At 45.3% G+C, this 25,212-nt stretch overlaps 1 protein-coding gene across 6 annotated transcripts in view; it reads right to left on the bottom strand.

Annotated features, from left to right (window-relative positions):
- Positions 1-25,212, bottom strand: part of WDR37 (WD repeat domain 37) — a 608,563-nt gene that overhangs the window by 324,626 nt on the left and 258,725 nt on the right. For all 6 annotated transcript variants that reach the window (XM_086941512.1, XM_086941515.1, XM_086941510.1 and 3 more), the window contains one exon: positions 9,057-9,101. In XM_086941512.1, the coding sequence (XP_086797638.1) occupies positions 9,057-9,101 (45 nt within the window). The remainder of the gene's footprint in view (positions 1-9,056; positions 9,102-25,212) is intronic.

The following is a 25,212-nucleotide window of genomic DNA, read 5'->3' as shown; positions in this document are numbered from 1 at the left end:
AACCACCAGCTGAGCATGGAAACGCAGGTCTCAAGAACAGTTGCTACCTGCTCAGCCCTCATGCGCTCACTGCGCAAGGTTCTGCCTCTTTTACCACCCCCGGCCCGAGCATTGATAGTCAGGTGTACTATTCTTAGTCGCCTTGACTATTGTAATGCTCTCCTGTTTGAATCCCCTGTGACACTACTGGACAGACTCCAACGAGTTCAGTCGGCAGCAGCCAAACTGGCTCTTGGTTGGACCAGAAGATCCTCTGCCACCGCTGCGCTGGCCGAGCTGCACTGGCTACCGCTGAAGCAGCGTATTGCCTTCAAGGCCCTCTGTCTGGTCTTCAAGGCACTACACGGTGCAGGACCTAGACCTCTCCAACGCCTGTTCTCGTGGTACACACCCACCAGAACACTTAGGTCTACAACTGCCTGCCTGGTGAAAGTCCCCAAATATAAGAAGTCCAGGGTCGGAGGCAGATCTTTCAGAGTGGCTGCAGCTAAGCTGTGGAACAGCTTGCCGGCCGATGTCCGCCAAATCACTCATCTCCTACCCTTTAGGAAACGAATCAAAACTTGGCTCTTTCCTTCACCCCTTTAGCCTGCTAGTTAAAGTTCAACCTCCCTGTCTATAAACCCAGGAGTAGCCACCAGCGCCAGGATACCTGCAAGGTGACAGTTGCGCTTAATAAATGTTTTAAATAAATAAATAAATAAATCTGTGGAACTGGGTTGAGGAACGGCCGCCCTTTGGAAAGGTTTTGTGTTCCACCACTGCAGAGAGCGATGGTTGCAGTTGTCAACCAACACCAGATCTGTTAGCTGACCTTGAGCCTGGTTCCACTGACGTGCCAAACACTCCTATAAGGGACGCATTTGGAGTCTTGCATAAGGGACGAAGAGAATGTAAGAGGTCATCATCCTAATTAGCTGCATGAACACTCAAGCTGGTAGTGATTGTTGAGGCTGAAATTTTGCCATTAGAGCTTGTATGGCGGTTATTAAGCATGGGCGGAAAATCCGTTCCGCTCGCGGATTTTCGGTAAATTCGCATTCCGCGAGATTCGTGAATTTCCTGCAAAATCCGCGAACGGAACGGATTGGGTCAAAAGTTCAAGCCGACTTTTGTAACACTTTTAGAATGGCGCCGGCAAGCTGCCAGAGCCATTCTAAAATAGTTACAAAAGTCAGCTTCAACAGGAAGCTCTAATAGATAAAGTAAAGCAGGTGCTGCTCAAATTCAGTTACACAATCATTAATCACCCCAAACTTGGGGTGATTAATGATTGTGTAACTTAATTTGACCTTCAACTGGAGCACCTGCTTTACTTTATCTATTAGTGCTTCCTGTTGAAGCGATTTCTAGCTATTTTAGAATGGCGCTGGCAGCTTGCCGGCGCCATTCTAAGTGGGGCTGAGGGCAGAAGGGCACAAAAGTGGGACAGAGGGCAGAAGGGGACAAAACATGAGTGGGGCAGAGGGCAGAAGGGCACAGAAACAAGTGGTACAGAGGGGAGATGTGCATAAAAAACGAGAGGGTGGCAGTGATTAAGCAGGCAAAATAAAAAAAGCCAGCGAAATTGCAAAGCGCCTCGCGAACACCCGCGAGCACGCAAAGCGCCTCGCGAACACCCAAAAACAAAAAAATCCGCAAATTCGCGCGAATTCGCGAATTTTGCGGATTGCCAATTCGCAAATTTCCAATTCGCAAAATTCGCCCATGCTTAGCGGTTATCCTGACTGGACTGGAGTATGCTAGAGCTTTTGAAGTGTCTATCGTAGCCCCTAGATATTGTTGTAGGCTGGACGGTTGGAGGTAGGATGTGGTGAGGTTTACCGTTAATCCAAAGTCGTGAAGCAGTTGGATTTTTTTGTGTGTGTGTTGCACACAGCTGCTGTGTGACCTGGCTTTTATAAGTCAGTCGTCCAGATAAGGGAAGATATGAATGTGCTGTCTTCTTAAGTGCGCCGCAACTACTGCAAAAAACTTGGTGAAGACTTCGGATGCTGTAGCCACCCCGAATGGCAGTGCTTTGCATTGGTAGTGTTATTCGTCTACCACAAACCTGAGATATATCCTGTGAGCGGAATGAATGGGAATATGAAAGTAGGTGTCCTTTAAATCCAGAGTGGAGAGAAAGTCGCCCTGTTGAAGCAGTGGGAGCACCTGTTGGAGAGTGACCATATGGAAGTGATCAGACTGAATGTAGAGGTTTAGCTGTCTGAGGTCCAATATGGGCCTGAGAGAGCCGTCCTTTTTTGGAATTAGGAAATAAAGGGAGTAAACCCCTGTACCTCGATAAGGCAAGGGGACTGGTTCTATTGCATGTTTTTGTAATAGAAAGAGAACCTCTTGTTTGAGAAGTGTCAGATGTTCCGAGGACATTGGACGTGGTCTGGGAGGAATATTTGGGGGAGTAGAGGAGAGTTCCAGGTAATAACCATACTGGATAATTTAATTCCAGACAGGTAGGAACTGTGAGAGGCGTTCCTAAACAGGAGTGGTATGATCGGCGGGGGGAGTATAGGGAAGTCATTATTTGGTGGTAGGGGAGTTGTAGTTATTGTGCTGCGACTTCTTCCCTTACCATTGTTGCCTCTGTAGCCTCCGCAAAAGTATCCTTTTGAGGACGTTCGAGTGGGACTCTTATAGGAAGAAGAGGGATGTAGAAGGAGCAGCGAAAAGAACCTCTAGGGGAAGGGAATTGTAAGGCTCCCATGGACTTAGCAGTGTCTGTATTTTTTTTCATCTTTTCTAAAGATGTGTCAGCTGATGGCCCGAAAAGATGCTATTGATCAAAGGGCTGATTAAGAATAGCAGATTGCACCTCGTTTGGATCAGGAGACCCAGAGCAAGCGTGCCTGTGCAACAAAACGCTAGTGTTAATGGCACGAGAAGTGGTGTCAGCCGCATCGAGCGCACATTTAATTGAGGCGTTTGTGATCAATTTGCCCTCTTATAGAAGGTCGTTGGCTTTTTCTTTGTACTGGTCAGGAAGGTGTTGCATGAACTTGTCAAGCTCATCATAGTGCGCCCTGGTGTACATGGCCAATAAAGCTTGGGCATTGGCAATCCGCCAATGATTCGCAGCATGTGAAGCAATACGTTTACCAGATGTGTCTATTAGTTTGGACTCCTTATCAGGAGGGGTGGGGGGGGCGTCGCCTGTACTCTGCGAGTTTACCCTCTTGTGTGCATTAGACACCACAAGAGAATCTAAAGGGACTTGACCTTTAATGTAAATTGGGTCATTGGAAGCTGCCTTATACTTTTGGTCTACCCTGGTGTTGAGAATCCTGGCCCTGACAAGTTCTTTAAATACTTCTGGGGCATGTTTCAGCATGCCCTTTAGCATTGGTAGGGTGTGCGTGGATTTTTGCGAGGGTGCAAAGGCTTCAAGTAAAAAATCTTATTGTAAGGGATCAGAATGTAACTGTACCCAGTGGTATAGAGTTTCGGGTCATTATGTGGGTCGGGATCTGTGTTGTAGTCATCCCAAGGGTTTACCTCATGTGGGATGGTATAATCATCATCATCCCTATCTGGATCTATATTACCACTCCCATTGGTATCCTCATCATCTGGTGAAAAAGTATGTTGTAGGGAGTGTGGTGGAGAAATCGAAAGATTTGGATCAGCTGGAGGAGGAGAAGGAGGTGGAGAGGTGTTAGTACTCATCTTCCTTCGTTTCGAAGGTATTTCAGGTTCCTCTGAAGTGTGCAGTTTTCTCTTTTTTGGAGGCTTGGCGACGATTCTGCCAGTCTCTGGATCAATAAAAAAAGTTTTTTGTTTTGAACCTGAAAAATCAGGTACAGACTGTGTATCTTTTTCAGTGCTCCAGATTTTGGGTCAGAATGTTCTTTGGACCGAGTCTCAGCGGTTTTCTGCTTGGTCTCCTTAGGTTTTGTTGTAGGAGTTTGTGGCTCAGACTTTTCGGCTCAGATGATTTTTTCTGCTCGGAGGCAGTTTTCGGCTCCAAAGATTTTTTTTCGGTTTCGACTGTTTGTCCTTTGTATGTTTCGATACTGAGGGTTTCGGCGTAGGGGTGGTCTTCGGTGCCAAAGAAGTGTGTGTCACATCTTTGGTCTTGTTTCGGTGCCCAAGGTGACTTTTCGGCACCGGAATGGGGCTGGCTTGAGCCAGAAGGCTTGTCTTTAGGTTTCATAGCCGGGCCCGAGGGCAGGGCGTTTGAGACATGTTGCTGGTGAGGATCAGAGTGCGAGGGTACTACCAGAGCCTTAGGTTTGCATTTTGAGAGAGGTGTTTCGGTACTCATGAACCTCTGATTGTCTCCTCGTGGGAGTAGTCGGCCTCGGAGACGGATATGTCTTCTTCATCACCTTGTTGCTCCGGCTGGACATTGGGATCTGCACTGAATATGTCCGGAATTGAGCTGCTTCCGCAAGACATTTCGTGACGTCAAGCCCGACGGTCACGGATGGTTTTTTCGACCTGAACCATCCACAGGCCTTGCAATTTTTTACTCCGTGCTCCGGTGGGAAGCGGAGATTACAAACCTCGTGCAAGTCTGTGTGTGGGAACTTAGCACCACACACGGGCATTTTTTAAAGGGAGTCCTTTCCACTAACTGCAGGCGTGGTCGGCGCTGATAGGCCCACGGCCCGCGTCGAAGATCGAGGAATTTTTTTTAAAGTTGCGTTTTGAAAGGGAAAAGCAATCGCGACAATACCATCGAGTGGAGAGGAATTGTGCATCGAAGAGGGGTTTGAAACCGATGCCGACCCGGAGCGCAGCAAATCACACCCGAACCCGATGGCGGAAAAAAACAATCTGGAGATGGAGTTGATGCCCATGCGCACTATATAGTCTTAGGAGTCGCCGCCTACTTCGTGACTACAAAGACTTCTTCCAAGACAAAAACAAAGTGCAAACATCTGAGTCCAACACCAGATGATGATCTATGCATAAGTATACAATTTACAGCTCATATGCCTCGAACATAAAGCTCCACAGTTTTAGTAGGGGCACTATGCAGTAAAATATCCAATTTTGCCACCATTCCTAGGGTAGAGTGAGCCCTAAAGACTTGGTGATGGTAAAAATAAGGCTTTCTTGGCACACAACAAAAGTACTGGCTTAGTTACTTATAGCCTCATTAGAACATTTGATTTAACAAATTAATGTGAAAAGTGACCTACAAAAATCACCATTTTGAATGTTCTCGGTAGCAGAAACTTTAAAGTTTACCAGTTGCTTATGTCTTTTACAATATAAATTGATACTTCAATGCCAACTGGAATTTGATACGTTATTAGTCTGCTGCAATTGTTATTTTGTTTAAACTGCTAAGGAGAGGGTAGGAATTTCCAATTAAAATGAAGTGTCACAGTTTGTGTTTCAATTATACTGTTACATCCTACCAAAAGGAGGTGTCAGCCTGTTGGTGATGCTATTTCCCCAAAAACACGGTTTACATAGAAGTTTGCGGCCCACTGTTTACCTAGGTGGTTTCTGCTAGTTTCGTTTGGTTGTATATTGGTCTATATATATCTGGAACCGTTTCATAGTAATGTTGTTTGTTTTTCGATTCCTATCTTACTAACTGTTCGCTTGTCCAGTGCTTATGTGTTGTCTGGTGTTCATGTTGGTTATGTCCTCGTTTTCTCCACCTGGGTGTTTGTATGTGGTTATATCTGTTCTGTCTGATGTCCTTTGTGTGAATAAGGGAAGATGTTTTATATCCTACTTTCTTTGGTGTTGTAGAATCCCTGTCTCCATTATAGAAAGAGAATGCTGATGATGTAAGTTATAGAACGTGTGTGATGTAATTAAAGGAATGTGGGGATGTTGGATTTGGCAGATGAGACGGCGGCGGGAGTGAAGGAGTTCCTGAGTTGCACGTCCTCTTATCTTAAGCAGCTCCATATTAAGAATACAATTACCTTTTAGCCTACCGATGTTGGAAGTTAGTCACTACATATATTTATCTTTTACAATCCCCAAACCAATTTGCCGGCTTGGATAAGGCGTCCCTCGACACACTTTACAAATAAAGGCTTCCACCACATGCTCTACACCACAAATGATACGAATGGTGCATACTCCAGTACCTACCTTTTAATGTAAGGACAGTCATACAATTGCCCGCACAAAAGTCAAGTGCATTAATCAGGTCTGTGTAGAGAGAAGGTGATCAAAGTCAAAGGGAATTTCCCTGGACTAACTATATGGAGAATAGTTTTATATTCTAAATGACATTTTACTATGACACAAACACATTATGCAAAAATAATTTTTTGCCACCAACTAAAATGTAACGTATATAAGTTCTTTATTAAAAAAATCTTTTTCCTCGCTAGACAGGGTATTATCCTAAACATAAGGAACCCAAAGACAAATTAAAATTGCAGAAAAACCAGTCTTTTTCTGACGAACAAAGAATATACACCTTTCTTAGTACAATAAAAATTCATTAAACATACATCAATACAGTAAAGCTATTACAATATGCATAAACAACAAATGTCACAAAATAAAAACATATAACTTGATTAAAAAACAGACAAAAAAAAAACCTTCTTTTCAATGGAACAATAGATATTAGTCCCAGATGATCAGATCCAATAGCCTTATTCTCATGTGCATGAGTATTCCAATGTCCAAGATTGGCGTATTTATGGAAACCACTCGGCTTTACTTGGATTCTATGTGCAAAGTGCGTCAATGTGCTTCGGTGTTTTAGCCTTGGATATGGTTACACCTTCCTCAGGACAATAATGATTGGGGTCATCATCACCACATTTGGTGGAATCCTTCTCTATATTGGAGCTTTTTGGGCAGGATCTTTAATCAGGGGATGTGTCCTATTATATCCAAATATGAGCTCATCAATCGATCATCTCCTCAGTTATAAAAGATTTGTTTTGTGTATCCTTACGGGCACTTTTATAGTCTATTTGAGCGTTTTATTTGAAATTCTCATAGGTTCTCGCTGCTTCCCTCAACGCTTCATTGTATTAGTGTATATTTTGACACAGGATTCTGTGATCCTTGTGTCTGTTGAGTTCACCACGGTGTCACCTTGGGTATACGCTTTCAGTTTAATCAATAAGGTTTCTTTGAACTGGGTGTGTTCTTCAAGTGTTTCGCCTCTTGCTTCACCGCGGGTCCATCTAGTCATAGAACTATACGGACCCGCGGTGAAGCAAGAGACGAAACACTTGAAGAACACATCCAGTTCCAAGAAACCTTGTTGATTAAACTGAAAGCGTATACCCAAGGTGACACCGTGGTGAACTCAACAGACAAGATTCACGGAATCCTGTGTCAAAATATACACTAATTTAATGAAGCGTTGAGGGAAGCAGCGAGAACCTATGAGAATTTCAAATAAAAAATTCAAATAGACTATAAAAGTGCCCGTAAGGATACACAAAACAAATCTTTTACAACTGAGGAGATGATCATTGATGAGCTCATATTTGGATATAATAGGGCACATCCCCTGATTAAAAATCCCTCAAAAAAAGCTCCAATATAGAGAAGGATTCCACCAAATGTGGTGATGATGACCCCAATCATTATTGTCCTGAGGAAGGTGTAACCATATCCAAGGCTAAAACACTGAAACGCATCGACGTACTTTGCACATAGAATCCAAGTAAAGCCAAGTGGTTTCCATAAATACGCCAATCTTGGACATTGGAATACTCAAACATGAGAATAAGGCTATTGGATCTGATCATCTGGGACTAATATCTATTGTTCCATTGAAAAGGGTTTTTTTTTGTCTGTTTTTTAATCAAGATATATGTTTTTATTTTGTGACATTTGTTATTTATGCATATTGTAATAGCTTTACTGTATTGATGTATGTTTAATGAATTTTTATTGTATTAAGAAAGGTGTATATTTTTTGTTCTTCAGAAAAAGACAGGTTTTTCTGAAATTTTAATTTGTCTTTGGGTTCCTTATGTTAAGGATAATACCCTGTCTAGCGAGGAAAAAGATTTTTTAATAAAGAACGTATATACGTTACATTTTAGTTGGTGGCAAAAAATTATTTTTGCATAATGTGTTTGTGTCATAGTAAAATGTCATTTAGAATATAAAACTAGTCTCCATATAGTTAGTCCAGGGATATTCCCTTTGACTTTGACTGTCGGCAGTACCCTGTTGCCTGGAACAAGTGGGGTCTTCTCTCTTTTGTCAACTATAGAGAAGGTGATGCTGACAACCCGATAGGAGATCCCGAGTTCATAACTCAGCAGCGCCTCCACAAAGTAAAATGAAAAATAGAATTCTTAAAGAGAAATGGTAGAGTTGTATTATTCATTAATGATTAAGAAAAAGTAATTGTGTTGTTGCATGACTACCTTAAATGTCAAAAAAGTAAAAATTGCTTCTTTCATTTATTGAAACTGCCAGGGAATATAGTTAGACCCACGACATTGATTAACTCAAGAATTTATGGTCCCAGAGGTATCAAGTTTTTCAAGTATATGGTTTTAGATTCCAACCTCTAGGGTCCTTAATCGAATCTATCCCCTGATTATAAGTGACAACCCGATAGCAGCACCATATTTTAAATAACAGAGAAAAACGATTATATATACTGTAGAAATAAATTATAGTACTAGAATACTTGCCACACAATCCACCTTCTGAATCACAATTTGCTTATTTCAACAAAGAATAAATTTCCAGCTCAAAAATTCTAAAGTTATTTAACAAAGCGCCACAGGTGTAACCACACAAGCCGTAGACATGTTGCAAAATATTACTGGTCACCTTTCAGTTGCAGGTGTTCAACTTGTAACGGAGGCAAAATAGTGAAATTATACGGTTTGAAAACGTGTTGCATTCTATACCATAATTTGCCTTTCCTTTCCACATAATTTGGTCCTTCATTGCTTCATAACGCCAGTGGTCTCTATTACATTTCAAATGTAGCAACAACTGATGTTCATTTGTCGATCTGAAAGTGTTAAAGCAAAGTGTGGGCTGATCTCAGCGCAAGCAGAATATTTTTTAAGCTGTTGCCAATAACAATGTCGAATAAAAAGAAATCACACAACACATTCAGTAATAACTTTGTTTTACCGTACCGGTGAGAGCAATCTGCTCCGTCGGATGAAACTTAATGGAATTTACTGCAAAACAAAAAAAGTACATGGTTGTCTCAGTAAAGGCATGACATATTAATAATTACATAATTCAACAGTCCTCTTTATTCTTCTGTAATATACACTGCATGTAACAAATTAATGATTAACTTGAACAAACATGGGTGTTTGGTTAAATGAGGGAAACATATAATGTCCTTGATGTAGTCCGTTACAACTTGGCACTCAGCAATGTGTTGCTCAAGATAGAAAACAAAGACACACACCTTGAGTAAGCAGTTCAAAAAGAAGTCCCTATCTTGAATAAGTAAATCTAAACATATTTAAATAAGGAAACTTTGGGACTATGCATCTTTTTTTCATTGTTTAACCACATGGCTGCTAGGCGTTTTCCCGTCCTGTGCTGCAAATTGTTGTTTTTCATTGTTTTATGACGAGCTGGCCTTGTCATCAGCGCACGGCAGGTAAGCGCCATGACGAGCCCAGCTCGTCATTAGCTTCGAAGGGGTTAATTTATTTACAAGATCATATTAATACTTTATTTTCAAGAAGTAATTCTTAACAGAAATATTGCATATTACCCGATTCATAATTAAGCAGTCATAAAATGAATAGTGTGTAGCACATTTTGATCAGTTTTCCCAACATGTTACTTCGAATAATAACCACCTACAATTTCCTACACTAAAACACAGTACATGGTCGACAATCCAGTGTCCCACGTGTCATAAAATAGCATTAAAAACAAAGGTAACAAATTAACCATTAACTTGGAGCTCATTTTGCTAAGGTACAACATTATAAAGTGCAACATGTCTAGCAACTTATCCCAATCACATGGGGCTCTCAATCAATTTTATTAACATGGCCACATTTCACGTCTCCCGCATGGCCTTGCCAGGTCACCCTCATAGTGCCAACAGGACTTAGTTGGAATTCCAAACGGTCCAGAATATATTAAAAGGAATATTTTAAAGGAAGGAGGATACAAATAACCAGCAACTTACAACACATTTGTCTCAAGATCTTTATTACTGATGAAACAGTTACAATAGCCAAACACAATATAAGAAAGTGAAAGCTTAGATTGAAGGTTGCAACATTGAGGAGGTAAGGACAAATAGAAAGTAAATGTTGAGCTAATTTGACATGGGTCTCACTATAACAGATGGCTAGCCAATTCAGAAAGGTAATAGGCAAGGGCTTGATATGAGTGACTAAGAGAGGAGTATTTCTGAGGAATTTGAAAGAGCAGTATGATAATGGTGAGAACAACTTGTGGAAGATATTCAAAGGAGAGGGGCAAATTGTAAATCATGTGTCCAGTTCAGGGATTTTTAACTACATCTGCTTGAGAATTGTATTTGCTGGAGTTCGGTTACAGATAGCCGACGCCTGGCAAGGACAGGCAACCACTTAAGATTAAAGCCATGGCCAATATGTAGGGTTTTGATAAGGGAGATCTCAATGTTGGTTAAGCAGCAAAGTGAGCTCAACCACCGAGAATGAAAGGTGGCATCTCTAGTATTCTCAAGAGTGGTAGTTCTGGGCTGCGAACCACATCTTTTTTGCAACTATTCCAGCTGCTGCAGTCAAAGCATCTCTTGAGGAGCCTTACAGAAGTTCACAGATGTCAGTGAGCAATCAAGAAAAGCAAATTAAGTAGGACCCACAAGCACCGCAAGAAGAGGTAATTTGACAATGTAATGTCCTTTTATAGTGCCATTGATCGAGAGCGAGCTAAAGCGAGAACATACACAGGCTCAGTTTTCTTTGTACAAATGTAAGCCCAGCTACTTGATAGTAAAGGTGTCCCCCATCTACTGTTTGGAGTAGTATCATTTTGTCAACTGCTCACCTTCAGTTTAATATAGATTTTTCCGGCAATTCATTTAGCTAAATTCTTGACTTTGGATACTTGGAAGCCATGTAAAGCCAACTAGTGTTTTAGTTATTTTGGCTTATTATTGCCCTTGAGTCTTCTCGAGGCTAAATAATTATATGTCCTGAATTGCAAAGCAGTCCTGACCAACAGAGACAGACTAGTGACAAACTAGTCTTTGTTGTTTAAGGTGAAGTCTGGAACATTCGTTTTCTAGAATCTTCTTCATAAACGATTTTAGATGCTTACCAGGCAACAAATATGGAAAGAGAACTTGTTAACATTTCTTGAACAGGTTAGGAAAGGGGACGAAGGAAGCATGCAGATGAAATATAAAAGATTTGTGGCAACACTGTTTTTAGGAAGAACGAACAGCATATAGCCAGAGTGTGAAGCCAGGTCTGGTGACTCAGTGGACTAATTCGTCCACTGCAGGGGCCTGTGTTCGACCTCATGGTCACAGGTTCAAATCCCGGCGGGTCCGGTCAGACTTTCATCCATCTGAGGTCGATAAAATGAGTACCATTGAGTTGGGTAACAATAAACATCTGTTTTTCAGCGCCAAGATGCCTCTGGGTAAACGTGCGCTTTACAAATACACATGTTATGTTATGTTAAAGTAGTCGTGGGGCCTGGACAGATCAGAATAGAAGTGGATGCCTCAAAACCACTGGGGTATAAGGTGATCAAGATGATGTCAGCGTATGCAGAGGGAGTTTAAACCTCGAGTGAATATAAAATCCCTTCTGATTTTTGCTAATAAAGCCTTCTCAGAGGTCATCCAACTAATTCTCAGCACAGAAATAGTAATTCAAGGTGACCACAGGTCTACTCCCTATCTAGGGCCACAACATAGGTGGGAAGTCTTGGAGAATTAGTAGGCGCAATTAGGTTGCTTAGAAGTTTGTGTTTCAGTGTTACGCTTTACATTCTATTTCCTTACTCTTCCACCCTTTTAACATAGTTTGTCCAAGACTTATTCACAGCACTGAAGCAGGAGTACAGCACAGAGTGCTCACAAATTAACCAAGCATTTGCAATGCAATAGGTCTCGCATTTACTAGAGTTTGTGCTATTGGCGTTGTAAATGACAAGGTGTTTATTTTATGTGTTAGTTTTTAAAACATAAATAAAAGGCATTGTCATTTTCAATGCCAAAAGCTTAAACTCTAGCAAACGCGAGACCTGTTGCAAATGCTTGTTTATTTAATTAACAGTCAAGTCATTAGGGCAACTGTGGAACATACTTTACCGTGCATGCTAATCACATTTACTGCTATATTCAATGTTTCAAGTTTGTCTGTGAATTTTCTAATGTTTTTACTAGGAATATTGAAGGTGGAGCCGCGTGGTGGCAGGTATGGGGCTGGGGGGTGGCTGGAATGGGGCTGGGGGGTGGCTGGAATGGGGCTGGGGGGTGGCTGGAATGGGGCTGGGGGGTGGCTGGAATGGGGCTGGGGGGTGGCTGGAATGGGGCTGGGGGGTGGCTGGAATGGGGCTGGGGGGTGGCTGGAATGGGGCTGGGGGGTGGCTGGAATGGGGCTGGGGGGTGGCTGGAATGGGGCTGGGGGTGGCTGGAATGGGGCTGGGGGTGGCTGGAATGGGGCTGGGGGTGGCTGGAATGGGGCTGGGGGGTGGCTGGAATGGGGCTGGGGGGTGGCGGCTGGAATGGGGGTGGTGGCTGGAATGGGGCTGGCGGCTGGAATGGGGCTGGAGGGGGCTGGTATGGGGCTTTGGGGTGGCGGCTGGTATGGGGCTTTGGGGTGATGGCTGGTATGAGGCTGGGGGTGGTGGCTGGTATGGGGCTGAGGGGTGATGGCTTGTGGCGGCTGGTATGGGGCTGGGGGGGTGGCGGCTCGTTTGGGGCTGGGGGCGGTGGCCGGGTGGTGGTGGTTGGTATGGGACCGGAGGATGGTGGCTGGCAAGGGGCTGGGGGGTGGTGGCTGGTATGGGGCTGGGGGGGTGGTGGTGGCTGGTGGCCGGGTGGCGGCTGGTAAGGGGCTGGGGGGGGGGGGGGGGGGGGGGGGGGGGTGCTGGCACAGACCCTCCCTGCACAAACCTCCCTGCACAGACCCCCCCTCTGCACAGACCCCCCCCCCCCTCTGCACAGACCCCCCCCTCTGCACAGACCCCCCCCCCCCTCTGCACCGACCCCCCCCCCCTCTGCACCGACCCCCCCCCTCTGCACAGACCCCCCCCTGCCCTCGAAGCGCACTCACCTAGCTGCTGCGTGCGATGCTCCTGTCCAGGGTGTGGCGAAGGCTCCTCTCTGCTGCTCTGTCCCTCAGGTGTGAGGCGGGACCGTCCCGGCCTTTTAAAGCCGTCCCTTGTGTGTGCCAGAGGGAGCCACGGAGGGGGGTGTGGTGGGTGTGTTGAGTGGGGGCTGGGGGGAGGAGGGGCCGGGGCTGAGTAAACAAGCTCGGATTCAGCGGCCTTTTACGTCATCCCCTCGGCTTATGTCTGGATGAAGCGCCTCAGGCCTCCAGGGTGTCAGCGCCTCGAGCCCGGCCACTGTGCGCTGCGACATGTCTGTGCGGCTCGGACGTACTTGTTGTCTGTCAAAGTAAGTACTCTCACTCTTGCTCAGCCACTTTCTGCTTGTGACTACTGTATCAAAACAACCAGTGCGAAACAGCGATACGGTAATTATTTTAAAACATCACGCATTCCAAAATTTTAGAACAGGAAAGTGGGAGATATCGGAAACAAATCGAGGGGATGTATTTTCCCTATTAACGTTTAGAGATTCAGAGGCGATTTGATTCGGGCGACAAATAAAATAAATAACTTTTTGGCTACATAAATCGGGATTCTCCCGGCAGAATAGGGGCTATTGACATATATGCTTAATGGAATTTCAATAGACGCCACAGTTTCGCTTTTTACTAACTTCAAGACAATATAAACACTATGACTAGGTTATGAAATGGTAAACTATGCTTTCCATTACCACATCTGGTCTGGTCATGCATCTGGCAACAGAGGAGATGAGCATCGTTTCACCCTTCAAACCACCCCAGCGTTACACAAAAAACATAATGATTCGATTTATTTATTATTTATTTATTTATTATTTATTTATTAATGCCATTTGTAGAGCGCGTACAATTACCCTTGGGCGTCTCGGCGCTAAAAATGCAGTAATGTCTCACCATGATCAGGAAGTACAGAGATGTGGATTACTGATTAAATAACCATGTTTTCAGTTTTTTTCTGAACTGAAGAAGTGTGGGACTTGTTTTTATATGGTTAGGTAAAGTGTTCCAAAGTCTGGGAGCCGCAACTGAGAAGCGGCGATCGCCCCAAGAGACTGTTCGGCTTCGTTGAACCACTAATTGGTTAAGAGACGTGGATCTGAGAGTTCTGGTTGGATTGTAGGGTATCAGTTGATTTTTGAGAAATCGAGGTCCTTTATCCTGTAAAGACTTATATACTGTACACAGAGATTTGAATTTAACCCTATTATGGATGGACAGCCAGTGATAGCTTCTAAGCGTGTCCGAAATGGGTGCGAACTTGGTTTTTTTTGACAGAACGCGAGCGGCAGCATTCTGCGCGGTCTGTAGTTTTTTGGTAACTCTGCTCTGAGCATTGAGCAGCAGACCGTTGCAGTAGTCTAGCGATGTGAGCACTAGAGAGGTAACTAGAGTTTTTGCTGCTGAGTCTGGTAAATAAGGTGTGATTTTTCTTACCATTCTAAGCTTGTAATGGGCGTTAGCCGCCACCTTGTTTGCGTGGGCCATAAAGTTAAGCTGGTCGTCGAAGGTAACACCTAGGTTTCTAACTTTGACCGTGGGGGTGGGAGGTGTGCCCAAGGCTGATGGCCACCAGGTTTCCGACCAGGCTGAGGAGAGATTACCAAAGATGACCACCTCCGTCTTATCGGAGTTAAGTTTTAGGCAATTCCTTGCCATCCACTCGCCGATTGCAATCATCCCGCTTTGGAATCTTTCTGCCACCCATTGTCCATCGCCCTTGATAGCCAGCACCAGCTGAGTGTCGTCAGCGTATGAGGTTAGGCCCATCCCGTGTGCTTTGATGACACTAGCAAGGTCCGACACATATATATTAAATAGTGTCGGACTTAGGGATGAGCCTTGGGGTACCCCACACGGTAGCGACAACTCAGCCGACTGGAAGGGGCCCACTGTGACTGCCTGAGTTCTGTTGGCCAGAAAAGAAGCAAGTAAGTCCTTAGCCGTGAGTGTAATGCCCATCCTCTCGACACGGTCGACCAAGATCTTGTGGTCAACCGTGTCGAAAGCAGCTGACAAGTCCAGAAGAACTAACAGAGCAGTTCCTCCCTGGTCGCGGATGACTCTTATGTCATCAGCTGCTTTGATGAGAGCAGTTTCGGTACTGTGATGTTTGCGAAAACCGAACTGCGTATCATCAAGCAGATTGTTGTTTTCTATGTAAGCTGAAAGCTGCTGGTTCATAGCCTTTTCTATGACCTTGGCTAAGAAAGGAAGACTTGCTATAGGGCGGTAGTTTTTTAATTCACCTTTATCTAACCCAGGGTTTTTGAGCAGAGGCTTAATCAAGGTGTTTTTAAGTGAGTCAGGGTAAGATCCAGAAGCCAGAATTGTATTGCAAACCAAGGTTATAATGGGGATGATTGTCTCTGGTACAGTGGCTAGTACGGAGGTTGGGCATGGATCCAGGGCAGAACCAGCTTTGATCGTGGTTATTATGTCCTTAATTTGGTCAGTGGTAAGGGGGCCAAAACAGGTCAAGGTGGTTTTGGAGCTGGCCATGGGAGTAGTAGCACTGCTACTGGCCTGATCTAAGTTAAAGGCTTGATAGATGTCATTAACCTTGGCAAAAAAGAACTCCGATAACGCATCACATAGTGCTTGCGATGGAGGAGGATTGAGGTCCGGGGCATTGCCCGCAAGGGTTTTGGCGATGTGATATAGCTGTTTGCTGGAACTTTTAGCCGTTTCTATATGACGTGTGAAGAAATCTTTTTTTGCTGCTATTATCATAGCTTTATAAGTGGCCAGGGCTTTCTTATATTTTTCCTTGTTTTCACTTTCATAAGTTCTTCGCCAGTGTCTTTCCAAGTTTCTAGTTAGCTGTTTTTGGGTTTTGAGTTCTAGCGTATGGCCTGCCTGGTGGGTGGGAGTTGTAACCAGTTGTCTAAGGCCCATTATATCTAAGTCAGATACAAGGGTTGTGGTATCTCTGTCACTGAGAAGCTCTAAATAGAAATTAAAATCTCCCATAATTGTAGTAGAGTCTTCTGATGCTATAGACTCAGTGATGTTACTGAGGTTAGCGAGAAACGCGGATCTTGTCCCCGGGGGTCTATAGATCAATGTTCCCTTGAAATTATAGGTGGGAGACAACTTTATATCAAAAAGCATGGCTTTGCATGTATTGATAGGGATAGGCGAGCAGCGGACTTTGAAATGGTCTCTCGCTATAATGGCTATCCCACCCCCTTTTCCTATGGGCCTGTCCTGTCGGTAGGCCGTATAACCTGGGGGGACTGCCGTGACATAGTCAGGGGCCGATGCCTGGTCGGACCATGTCTCTGTAATATAGATCACATCTAGATTAGAATCACTGATAAGGTCAGCTATATCCTGGCAATGTTTGCCCAGGGAGCGCGCATTAATAAGTGCCATGGAGACATACGTGTCAGCCTTGGAAGTAGAAGATTTGGCATCCATGATTGGGTTGGCAATCACTGCTGGAACATTGCAATATGAGCAGTGTATCCGCGGTGCGGACTGTATGAAGGATACATCTAATTTAGTGCACAGCGAGGCGCAAGATGGACAAAGCTCCAAAAGTGCGTTGCGGGTATAGGAAAGGCGAGGGGCAGGGGTTATGGCCCTGGGCCCGGTCCCGGCGCGGACGGGCGCAGACGGGCCCGCCTTTGGCGCGCCTTCGGCGCGCCGCCGGCACGCCCGCTGCGCCCGCCCGCTGCGCCCGCCCGCTGCGCCCGCCCGCTGCCCGGACGGGAAGGTAGTCTGTTTATATCCATCCAAACGAGTGGGAGGAGGGTGGAGGGGCGGAGATCTGTCCCGCGATCCTTCCCCAGGCCAAGATGGCGCCTGAAGATTCTCGAGTAGTGCCTGGCGCCTGGCAACAGTGGCGCTGCCGGACACGAGAGGGGGCTCTGGGGCGATGCGAGTCTCGCTCCAGGTGGGGGCTGCTAAAAAAGCTCCTATTTAAAATATTTACACTTTTTAAAAAGCGAGTGTATTTTGTGGTCAAATAGCACCCAATCACCATCCAAATTACACAGTGCGCAAGGGAGCGCAGAGAACCCCCGGCTTCCGCCTCAAGTGTGAGTAAACTTGCAGATGATTCGATGATTGTTTTACAAAGCAGCATGATGGCACCCAATGCCTGGCACATTCTGGGAACAAAGCTTGTTCCCTACCTCCGTACTGTGAGTTTAATCCTTTTTAACTACTTCTTACTGAGGAAGGATTTTAGGAGACACAGGTCTGGAATCTGCTTCAGTTCCTGGACCATCAGTAGTACAAGAAAGTACTGGCAGTAACACTCCAACCATATATGCTCATTGTATACCAGTTTGATCACTTCTCTAGTGAACAACATCACCACTTATTTTGACAGAAAAGAGGTATTACTGCCAACATCCAAGAGTAAACTGGGAGATTGTGGAGAATCGGCTCCAGAAATTAACGAGAATTACATATATGGATAATTTTAAGATATCTCTGATCTGATGTGAGTGAGTATCAGTAAGGCCGGCAATGTTCAACTCTGCCACCCAGTAGTCACAATATTAGATTGAAGGACAAACTAAAGAGGTTAGGCCATGCTGCAGTAAAGAGGATGAGGAGCGTAGCTCTGGTTTTTGTTTTGGTCCTTAAAACCTCTCTTACTTTTGCCACCACATAAAGTCTGCATGGGTAGTTGTATCGGCTGAGAGGATTGTTGCTGGTGATACATGAGACCACCACAAGTGTATCCTCCGAATTTTCTGAATTGTTGAATGAAACTGACAAACAGATCAAATTAACCACATTGAGCGGGACACAGCTCTGCGTTTTTTTTTATTTCTCCAAGTCCTTTTCAGCCTTCTCACCAATGAGCTTAGAGCCATCAAATGACATATCAATTTGGGAGGCCTTTGCGTAGTCGGAGAATTCAATGGAAGGAATCCAAACATGTCTAAAACGGACACTTGAGCACACTGCATGGGCAATGGAATCAATAGTGTCTAGTCTAGAATGCAAAACAGCACCTTGAACATAATTTACTGTCTGATCAAAGTCACTTTGCTAGGCTTGCAAAATTTTGAGTGGTTTGTCGCAAAGAGCGTGAGAGTAGTGATGCAGGAGACAAACTGCATACAGTAGCGCAATGCTGAACTGGCAGAATAAAAAACCTTTGTGTCCACTGCATCAATTCTATTTGATTGAAGCTGTGGGCATTGCTTTGATTCCCCATCTAGTGGAAAAGAAAAGAAATTACTTCAGATTTACTTTGCTCATGGTGGCCTGCACTATATGGCCCTCCAAGACAGAATGTTGCATTAAAAAATTTGAATGACCGAGCACTGGTCTGCAAGGTCTCATAATGCCCAACTACGAGCCAAAAACACAATTGCTGAGACCAGCCAACCAGGGCATCATGAGGCAGAGATATGTTATCCAGGATGCAAAATTTCAGTGAAGTGGTTAGCTTTATTATCTTCAGTGGGGAGCGGCAATTCAAAAAATTCACCAGCCCTCTGAAACACAACCGTAAAGGAGGCTATTTACTTTCTAAAAGGTCCCATAAGCAAAACCAAGGAGGCCTTGTGGCAGGTATCCAGACAGAGGTCAGCAGCTGTATAATGAGGTGAAAACAAATGATCTGCCTCATCATCATCATTCCCATTTTGTAGGTCTTTAACTGCATCGGAATCTGACCCAAAAGTGTTCTCCACCTTCTGGAAAAACTGTTGCTGTGGTAGACGAGCCGGAGGAGAAGGATAAATTGCTTACCTGTAATCTTAGCTCTCCTCCAGGGTACTCCTCATAAAAGTCATAAGCATTGAGTGGTCCTGCCAAATTGTAGGGACCTCGGATCACACTAAAAATATTTATATATATATACATATATATATATATTTACTGAAAAAACCATAGGTTTCAGGGACGTTATAATCAGTTGGTCTTTTCACTCGTACAAAACCAGAGAAATTTGAACGTTATAGTTAGTAGAACTAACTATAAATTGCGTCCCCGCAATGCACTGCTGATGACGTCACACATTACATTACTCATGATATGGTCAGTGACATCACTGATGACACCATTGATGACATCTCAAATGACATGCGCAGGAACGGGCAGTCACCTCCGGGCACTGGGAGTAGATTAGGTGCAGCAGCCTGGATGCGCAGGAACAGGCAGTCACCTCTGGGCAGTGGGAGTGAAAGGGGTACAGCAGCCTGGGTGCGCAGACGCGAGCAGACACCTCTGGGCGGCAGGAGTCGATGGGGTGCAACAACCTGAGTGCGCAGGTAGGCCAGACACCTCTGGGCGACGGGAGTCGATGGGGTGCAGCAGCCTGAGTGCGCAGGGGCGAAACAGAGAATTACGCGTGTGCAGTTGTATGTACTCTGCCATTACTAATTCTACACTATGTTTCAGATGACTAAACTTGAGAGCTGCATTATGTCTCGCACGTGGTTGGAGACACACAGAAAGGTGAGCTGCAAAGATTTTCTCTAGTGTGTTTTCCCTCCCACCCCCCTCACCCCCCCTCCCTTCCCCCTCCCCCTCTCCCCCCTCCCTCTTCCTCCCTCACTCACTCCTTTGCTGGACGCATGACGCACCATGTTATCTTTCTTTTTGTCTTAAAGGCTGTGATCTCAAATAGTCGAGGGATGACACGCCATGGCTGTAAATAGTTTTATTTGTTGTTGTTTTGTTTTAATAAAATGATCCAGATTCCCTAAAGTGACTGTCACATTTGTTTGAGGGGAATGGCAGACAAGGAGCTGCTGCTGGGGGATGTCAGAGAGGTGTTGGGTGTCCGACCTACATGATCGTTGCCTCCATTTCATCCGCTCTCACAGACTTGCAAGCCGGCGGGCTGGCTCGCAGATGAAGAGCTGAAAGCAGACTGGCTGGTTCGTAGAGGGAGAGCCGCGGCCCACCAGTTCGCAGAGGGAGAGCTGCGGGCCAGCTCACAGAGGAACACCTGCGGGCCGACTGGTATAGGCAAAAGTGCAGGCCGTCTGCTTCCAAAGGGTTAGCAATAGCAGCCAAATCACATTAGAGCTGAAATATGCTGTGAAGAATTTCCACCATACATGTATAATGAGCATTAGAAACATGAGAAACACCAAAGATTGTTTAAAAATTGTTTTAATGCTCAGAAAGCAGTAGAAATTCTCATAACTCACTGGAAGCATAGGAAGCTCCCAGGCTGCATTGCAAACACACAGTCTAAAAAGACTGAAAAGCTAACCTGTAGCTGAATAGCAATAAACTGACACCGTGCCTTTAAGGCACTCATGACCCCCTGTATCCCATCATGCCCCAGGGGTGACAGTTAGGTCAGTTGTTCTTTTCGGAGACTGAAAACAAACCCAATAACAAATAGGTTAACAATATCTCCTTATTAAAGAGCATCCTTTGCCCGGGGAGGCGGGAGGGTTGCTTATGACTTTGATGAGGATACCCCTGGAAGAGAACTAGGATTACAAGTAAGTAACTAATCCTTCTCTTCCAGGGGATCCTCATCAATAGTCATAAGCATTAGAATAGAGTAGCGAGCCTCTCCTCATCCCTGCGGGCAAAGGAATGATAAGACAGTAATCTCATTAATAAATCTGAGTAGACTATAGACTACCCAAACAGATTCCTCAAGGAGGCTTGCCCTACTTGAGTATCGGCCCTGGAATCAGATTCGAGGCAGTAATGCCTCGTAAAGGTATGAACTGATTTCCAGGTTGCAGCCTTGCATATTTCCGACATTGAAATGTCATGCAAGAAAGCTACTGTAGCGGCCTTCCCTCTAGTGGAATGCGCTTTTGGAGACATCAACAAAGGTTTGCCTGCTAGCTGATAGGACAACTTAATGCAAGAGACAATCCCATCTGGAGATGGACCTCTTGGCCGCTGGAAAACCTGTTCTCATTGAGCCATAGTTCACAAACAGTTGGTCCGTTTTCCTAATCCCTTTAGTATTTTCCAAATAAAACTTAAGCACTCTCTTAAGATCTAAGGAGTGAAGTGACCGCTCGGCTGGGGTCGTAGGATTTGGAAAAAAGGAAGGGAGGGAAATAGACTGATTTATATGAAAATCAGAGATGACCTTAGGCAAGAAAGACGGGTGAGCCCTTAGGACTACTCTGTTGTGGTGGAAAATAGTATATGGTTCCTTCGCACAGAGCGCTTGTATCTCACTTACTCTGCGCGCAGAGGTAATCGCCACCAAAAAAGCTGCCTTCCAAGAGAGATGTTGTAAGGAAGCCTTGTGGATGGGCTCGAAAGGAGGAGACATTAACCTGGATAGAACTAGGTTTAATTCCCACGGAGGAGAAGGATTTCGCACAGGGGGATACACTTTCTTCAACCCCTGGAACCTAAAAGAAAGACATCTGATCAGGTGATTTTCTGTATGCTACAATAGCTGACAAATGCACTCTAATTGAAATGTACTTTAAACCAGCAGTTGCGAGGGAAAGGAGGTATGGTAAGATGACGTCCTCCTGTCCCTTAGTCGGATCCAAGTGATGATCTCTACACCACAAGTAAAATCTTTTCCACTTGAATGCATAGGACGCTCTTGTGGAAGGTCTCTTAGCCTCCTTTAAAATGTTCATGCATTCGGGAGGCAAGTTCAAATGTCCAATTGCAGTACTTCAGGAGCCATGCTATTAGGTTCAATGATGGGAGGTTGGGATGCATTATCCTCCCGTTCATCTTGCTCAACAGGTCCGGCCTGCAAGGGAGCCGTTTGTGTGGACACCCAGACCGATGTAGAAGGTCCGGATACCACCACTGAAAAGGCCAATCCGGAGCAATCAGGATCATTTCCATGTTCGACCTGAGGAGCTTGGAAACTACTCCCGGAATCAGCGCTAGGGGAGGAAACGCGTATGCGAACATCCCTGCCCAATCCAACAGTAGAGCGTTCCCCTGCGTTCCTGGCCGGTGGAACCTGGACGCGAAGGCGTGGCATTTGGTGTTTTCGTCGTCTGCAAACAAGTCTATGGATGGACGACCCCAGCAACGAAAAAGCTCTTCTACTACTTCGTCGCTTAGCACCCAGCCTGGCTGATCTTCGAAGTGCCTGCTGAGTGCATCTGCTTTGATGTTCAACTCGCCTGGAAGGTGCACTGCCACTACTGCGAGACCTCGAGAGAGAAGCCAATGCCAGATTGCCTGAGCCTCTCGAGAGAGTGGGCGAGATCTTGTGCCTCCTTGTTTGTTCAGATAGAACATGGTGGTCGTATTGTCTAGGACTGAGTTGGATTTGATCGCTGGCAGGAAAGCTTTAAGAGCCAGGAATACCGCTCTGAGTTCCAGCATGTTGATGTGGTAGGTCTGCTCCTGCGCAGACTACTGGCCCTGAATCTGAAGCAGACCCATGTGTGCTCCCCAGCCTTGCAGGGAGGCATCCGTCACTATAGACTGGGAAGGAACGGGTTGGTGAAACGGCACCCCCACCATCACATTCTTCCTCCGAGTCCACCATCTGATGGCCTCTTTCGTCGCCTGGGAAAGAGTGATTCGATCTTCCCAGCGTCCTGTCGCTTGGTCCCACTAGTCCTCCAGAGCCTGTTGTAGAGGACGCATTCTCAGCCTGGCGTTTGGGATGAGAAAAATGCAGGACGCCATGGATCCCAGTAGAGATGCTACTTGTCGGGCTGTTGGAAACCGAGACTCTAGCAGAATCCCACATTTCTGACTCATGGAAAAAAGTCTCTCCTCCGAAGGAAAAGTTTTTCCCAAGCTTGTGTCCAGAACGGAGCCTAGGTAGTGGATGGACTGTGTAGGCCGCTGGACTGACTTCTCCAGGTTCACATGGAGGCCGAGCCTGTGTAGCTGGTGCAGGCACAGTTGCAGATCGTGCGTTACTTGTACCGTAGATGGACCTTTTAGGAGCCAGTCGTCCAGGTATGGGTAAATGAAGAGACCCTTCTTGTGAAGAAAAGCCGCCACCACTGCCATGCATTTGGTGAAGACTCGTGGTGCGGACTTGAGACCGAAGGGTAACACCTTGTACTGGTAGTGTTTGTTCCCTACGACAAACACTAGGTACTTGCGATGTTGTTGCGCAATCGGGATGTGAAAGTACGCATCTTGGAGATCCACCAAACACATCCAATCTCCGGCTTGAAGATGTGGACATATTTGGTGAAGCGCTAACATGTGGAACTTTTCTTTGACAATGACTTTGTTTAATAGTCGTAGGTCGAGTATTGGCCTGAACTTGTCCTCCTGATCTTTTTTGGGGACAAGGAAATATCTGGAGTAAACTCCTTTTCCTCTTAGAGCGGGAGGAACCTCTTCTATCGCTCTTTTTTGCAGCAGGATTTTCACCTCTCGTCAGAGCAAGCTTAGCTGGTGAGGGCAAGAGCTCTTTGGAGGGATGCTCTTTGGAAGAGCACGGAAACGTATCCTGTATCCATTGCGCAGGATATTCAACACCCACTGAACTTTTGTGATGCTGACCCAATCTGCCAGGTGATGTGAAGCACTTCCTCCCACTGGAGTGGGCAACGGCGCCAGAGGAAGCCTCTGTTCAGGCCTTTCCTCCTCTTGTGGTGTTGGAGGACTGTTGGTGACCTCCTCTACCTCTGCTGGGCTTGCCACGAAAGAAAACAAGTTACTTACCTGTAACTTTAGTTCCCCAGTATTGGTAACTTTCATAGATTCCCATGCTTTGTATCATTCCCCGTCGTCGGAATGGGAGTCTCGGTAACAAAAATACCATAGCTGTAGGTACAAAAGACAATGGAAAAAGGCCTAGGCCTCATTCCCTTTTGTAGCATATCACCCTCTTTGTGTAAAAGAGACCAAACTTTGGCCTCAGCCAATCAGAAGTGCCTCACCACTTAGAACCTTCCTGAAGGAACCTCAGAGCCTCAGATTTTCGTAGCCGTTGTGTACTTAGACACCATATCTGTTATAGGCTGAGCTTTCCCCGGGGAGGTGGGTGGGCGCATGGGAATCTATGAAAGTTACCAATACTGGGGAACTAAAGTTACAGGTAAGTAACTTGTTTTCTTACCCCAGTATTGGAACTTTCATAGATTCCCATGCTTTGTATCAGAGTAGTAAGCAGTTGGCAAGATAATCACATTTTGCATTGTGAATAATAGCAGTAGAAAACATGACATTAGATACAAAATGTGAGAAAATGGAAGGTGGGAAGAAAGGAAAGCTCACCATTAGTGGAAGAGGTTCCTCAGGACAGCCTGTCCTACTGCTGCATCATCCTGTTGCAGAGATTCCAAGCAGTAGTGCTTGGTAAAGGTGTGGACGCTGCTCCAGGTTGCAGCTCTGCAGATATCCTTAATTTGCACCCCCGCGAAGAGTGCTGTGGAAGAAGCCACAGATCTTGTGGAATGTGCTCGTATCTTTCCAGTCAGAGGTTTACCAGCAGCCTTGTGACAATGTAAAATAGCGCTTGTGATCCACCTTGAAACACCCTGTTTGGAAAGTGGAAGGCCTTTACTCGGTCCTCCGAAGGCCACAAACAGTTGAGAAGATTTTCGAAAATCTTTAGTACGTTGTAAATAAAATTTTAAGCATCGCTGCACATCCAATGAATGCAACGCTTTTTCCGCTGGCGTGGAAGGCTGAGGGAAGAATGTTTTCAGAATGACCGGTTCATTCAAATGGAAATCCGAGGGAACCTTTGGCATGAACCTAGGGTTAGTCCTCATGATGACAGTGTTCCTCTTGAATTGAAGGAAAGGTTCTTGAATGGTCAAAGCCTGTAATTCCCCTACACGCCGAGCCGACGTGAGAGCAAGGAGAAGAGCCAATTTCCACGAAAGATATTTGATGTCAGAACGATGGACTGGTTCAAAAGGGCCCTTCATGAGTTGAGAAAGGACCAGATTCAAATGCCATGTTGGAGGAGGCGGTCTCACCGGTGGATAGACCCTGAACAGGCCCTTAAGAAATTGTTTGATTATTCTAGAAGACCATAATGACGGCCCAGAGTCTGTCCTTCTGAATCTTGACAAAGCAGCCAAATGGACCTTAATTGATGAATGGGCTAGACCAGATTTGGCCAAAGACAGCAGGTAAGGGA

The sequence above is a fragment of the Lissotriton vulgaris genome, chromosome 10 (assembly GCF_964263255.1).
Source record: "Lissotriton vulgaris chromosome 10, aLisVul1.2, whole genome shotgun sequence".
NCBI lineage: Eukaryota > Metazoa > Chordata > Amphibia > Caudata > Salamandridae > Lissotriton > Lissotriton vulgaris.
Note: the sequence above shows the minus strand (reverse complement) of the source record. Positions and strands in the feature narration are given on the sequence as shown.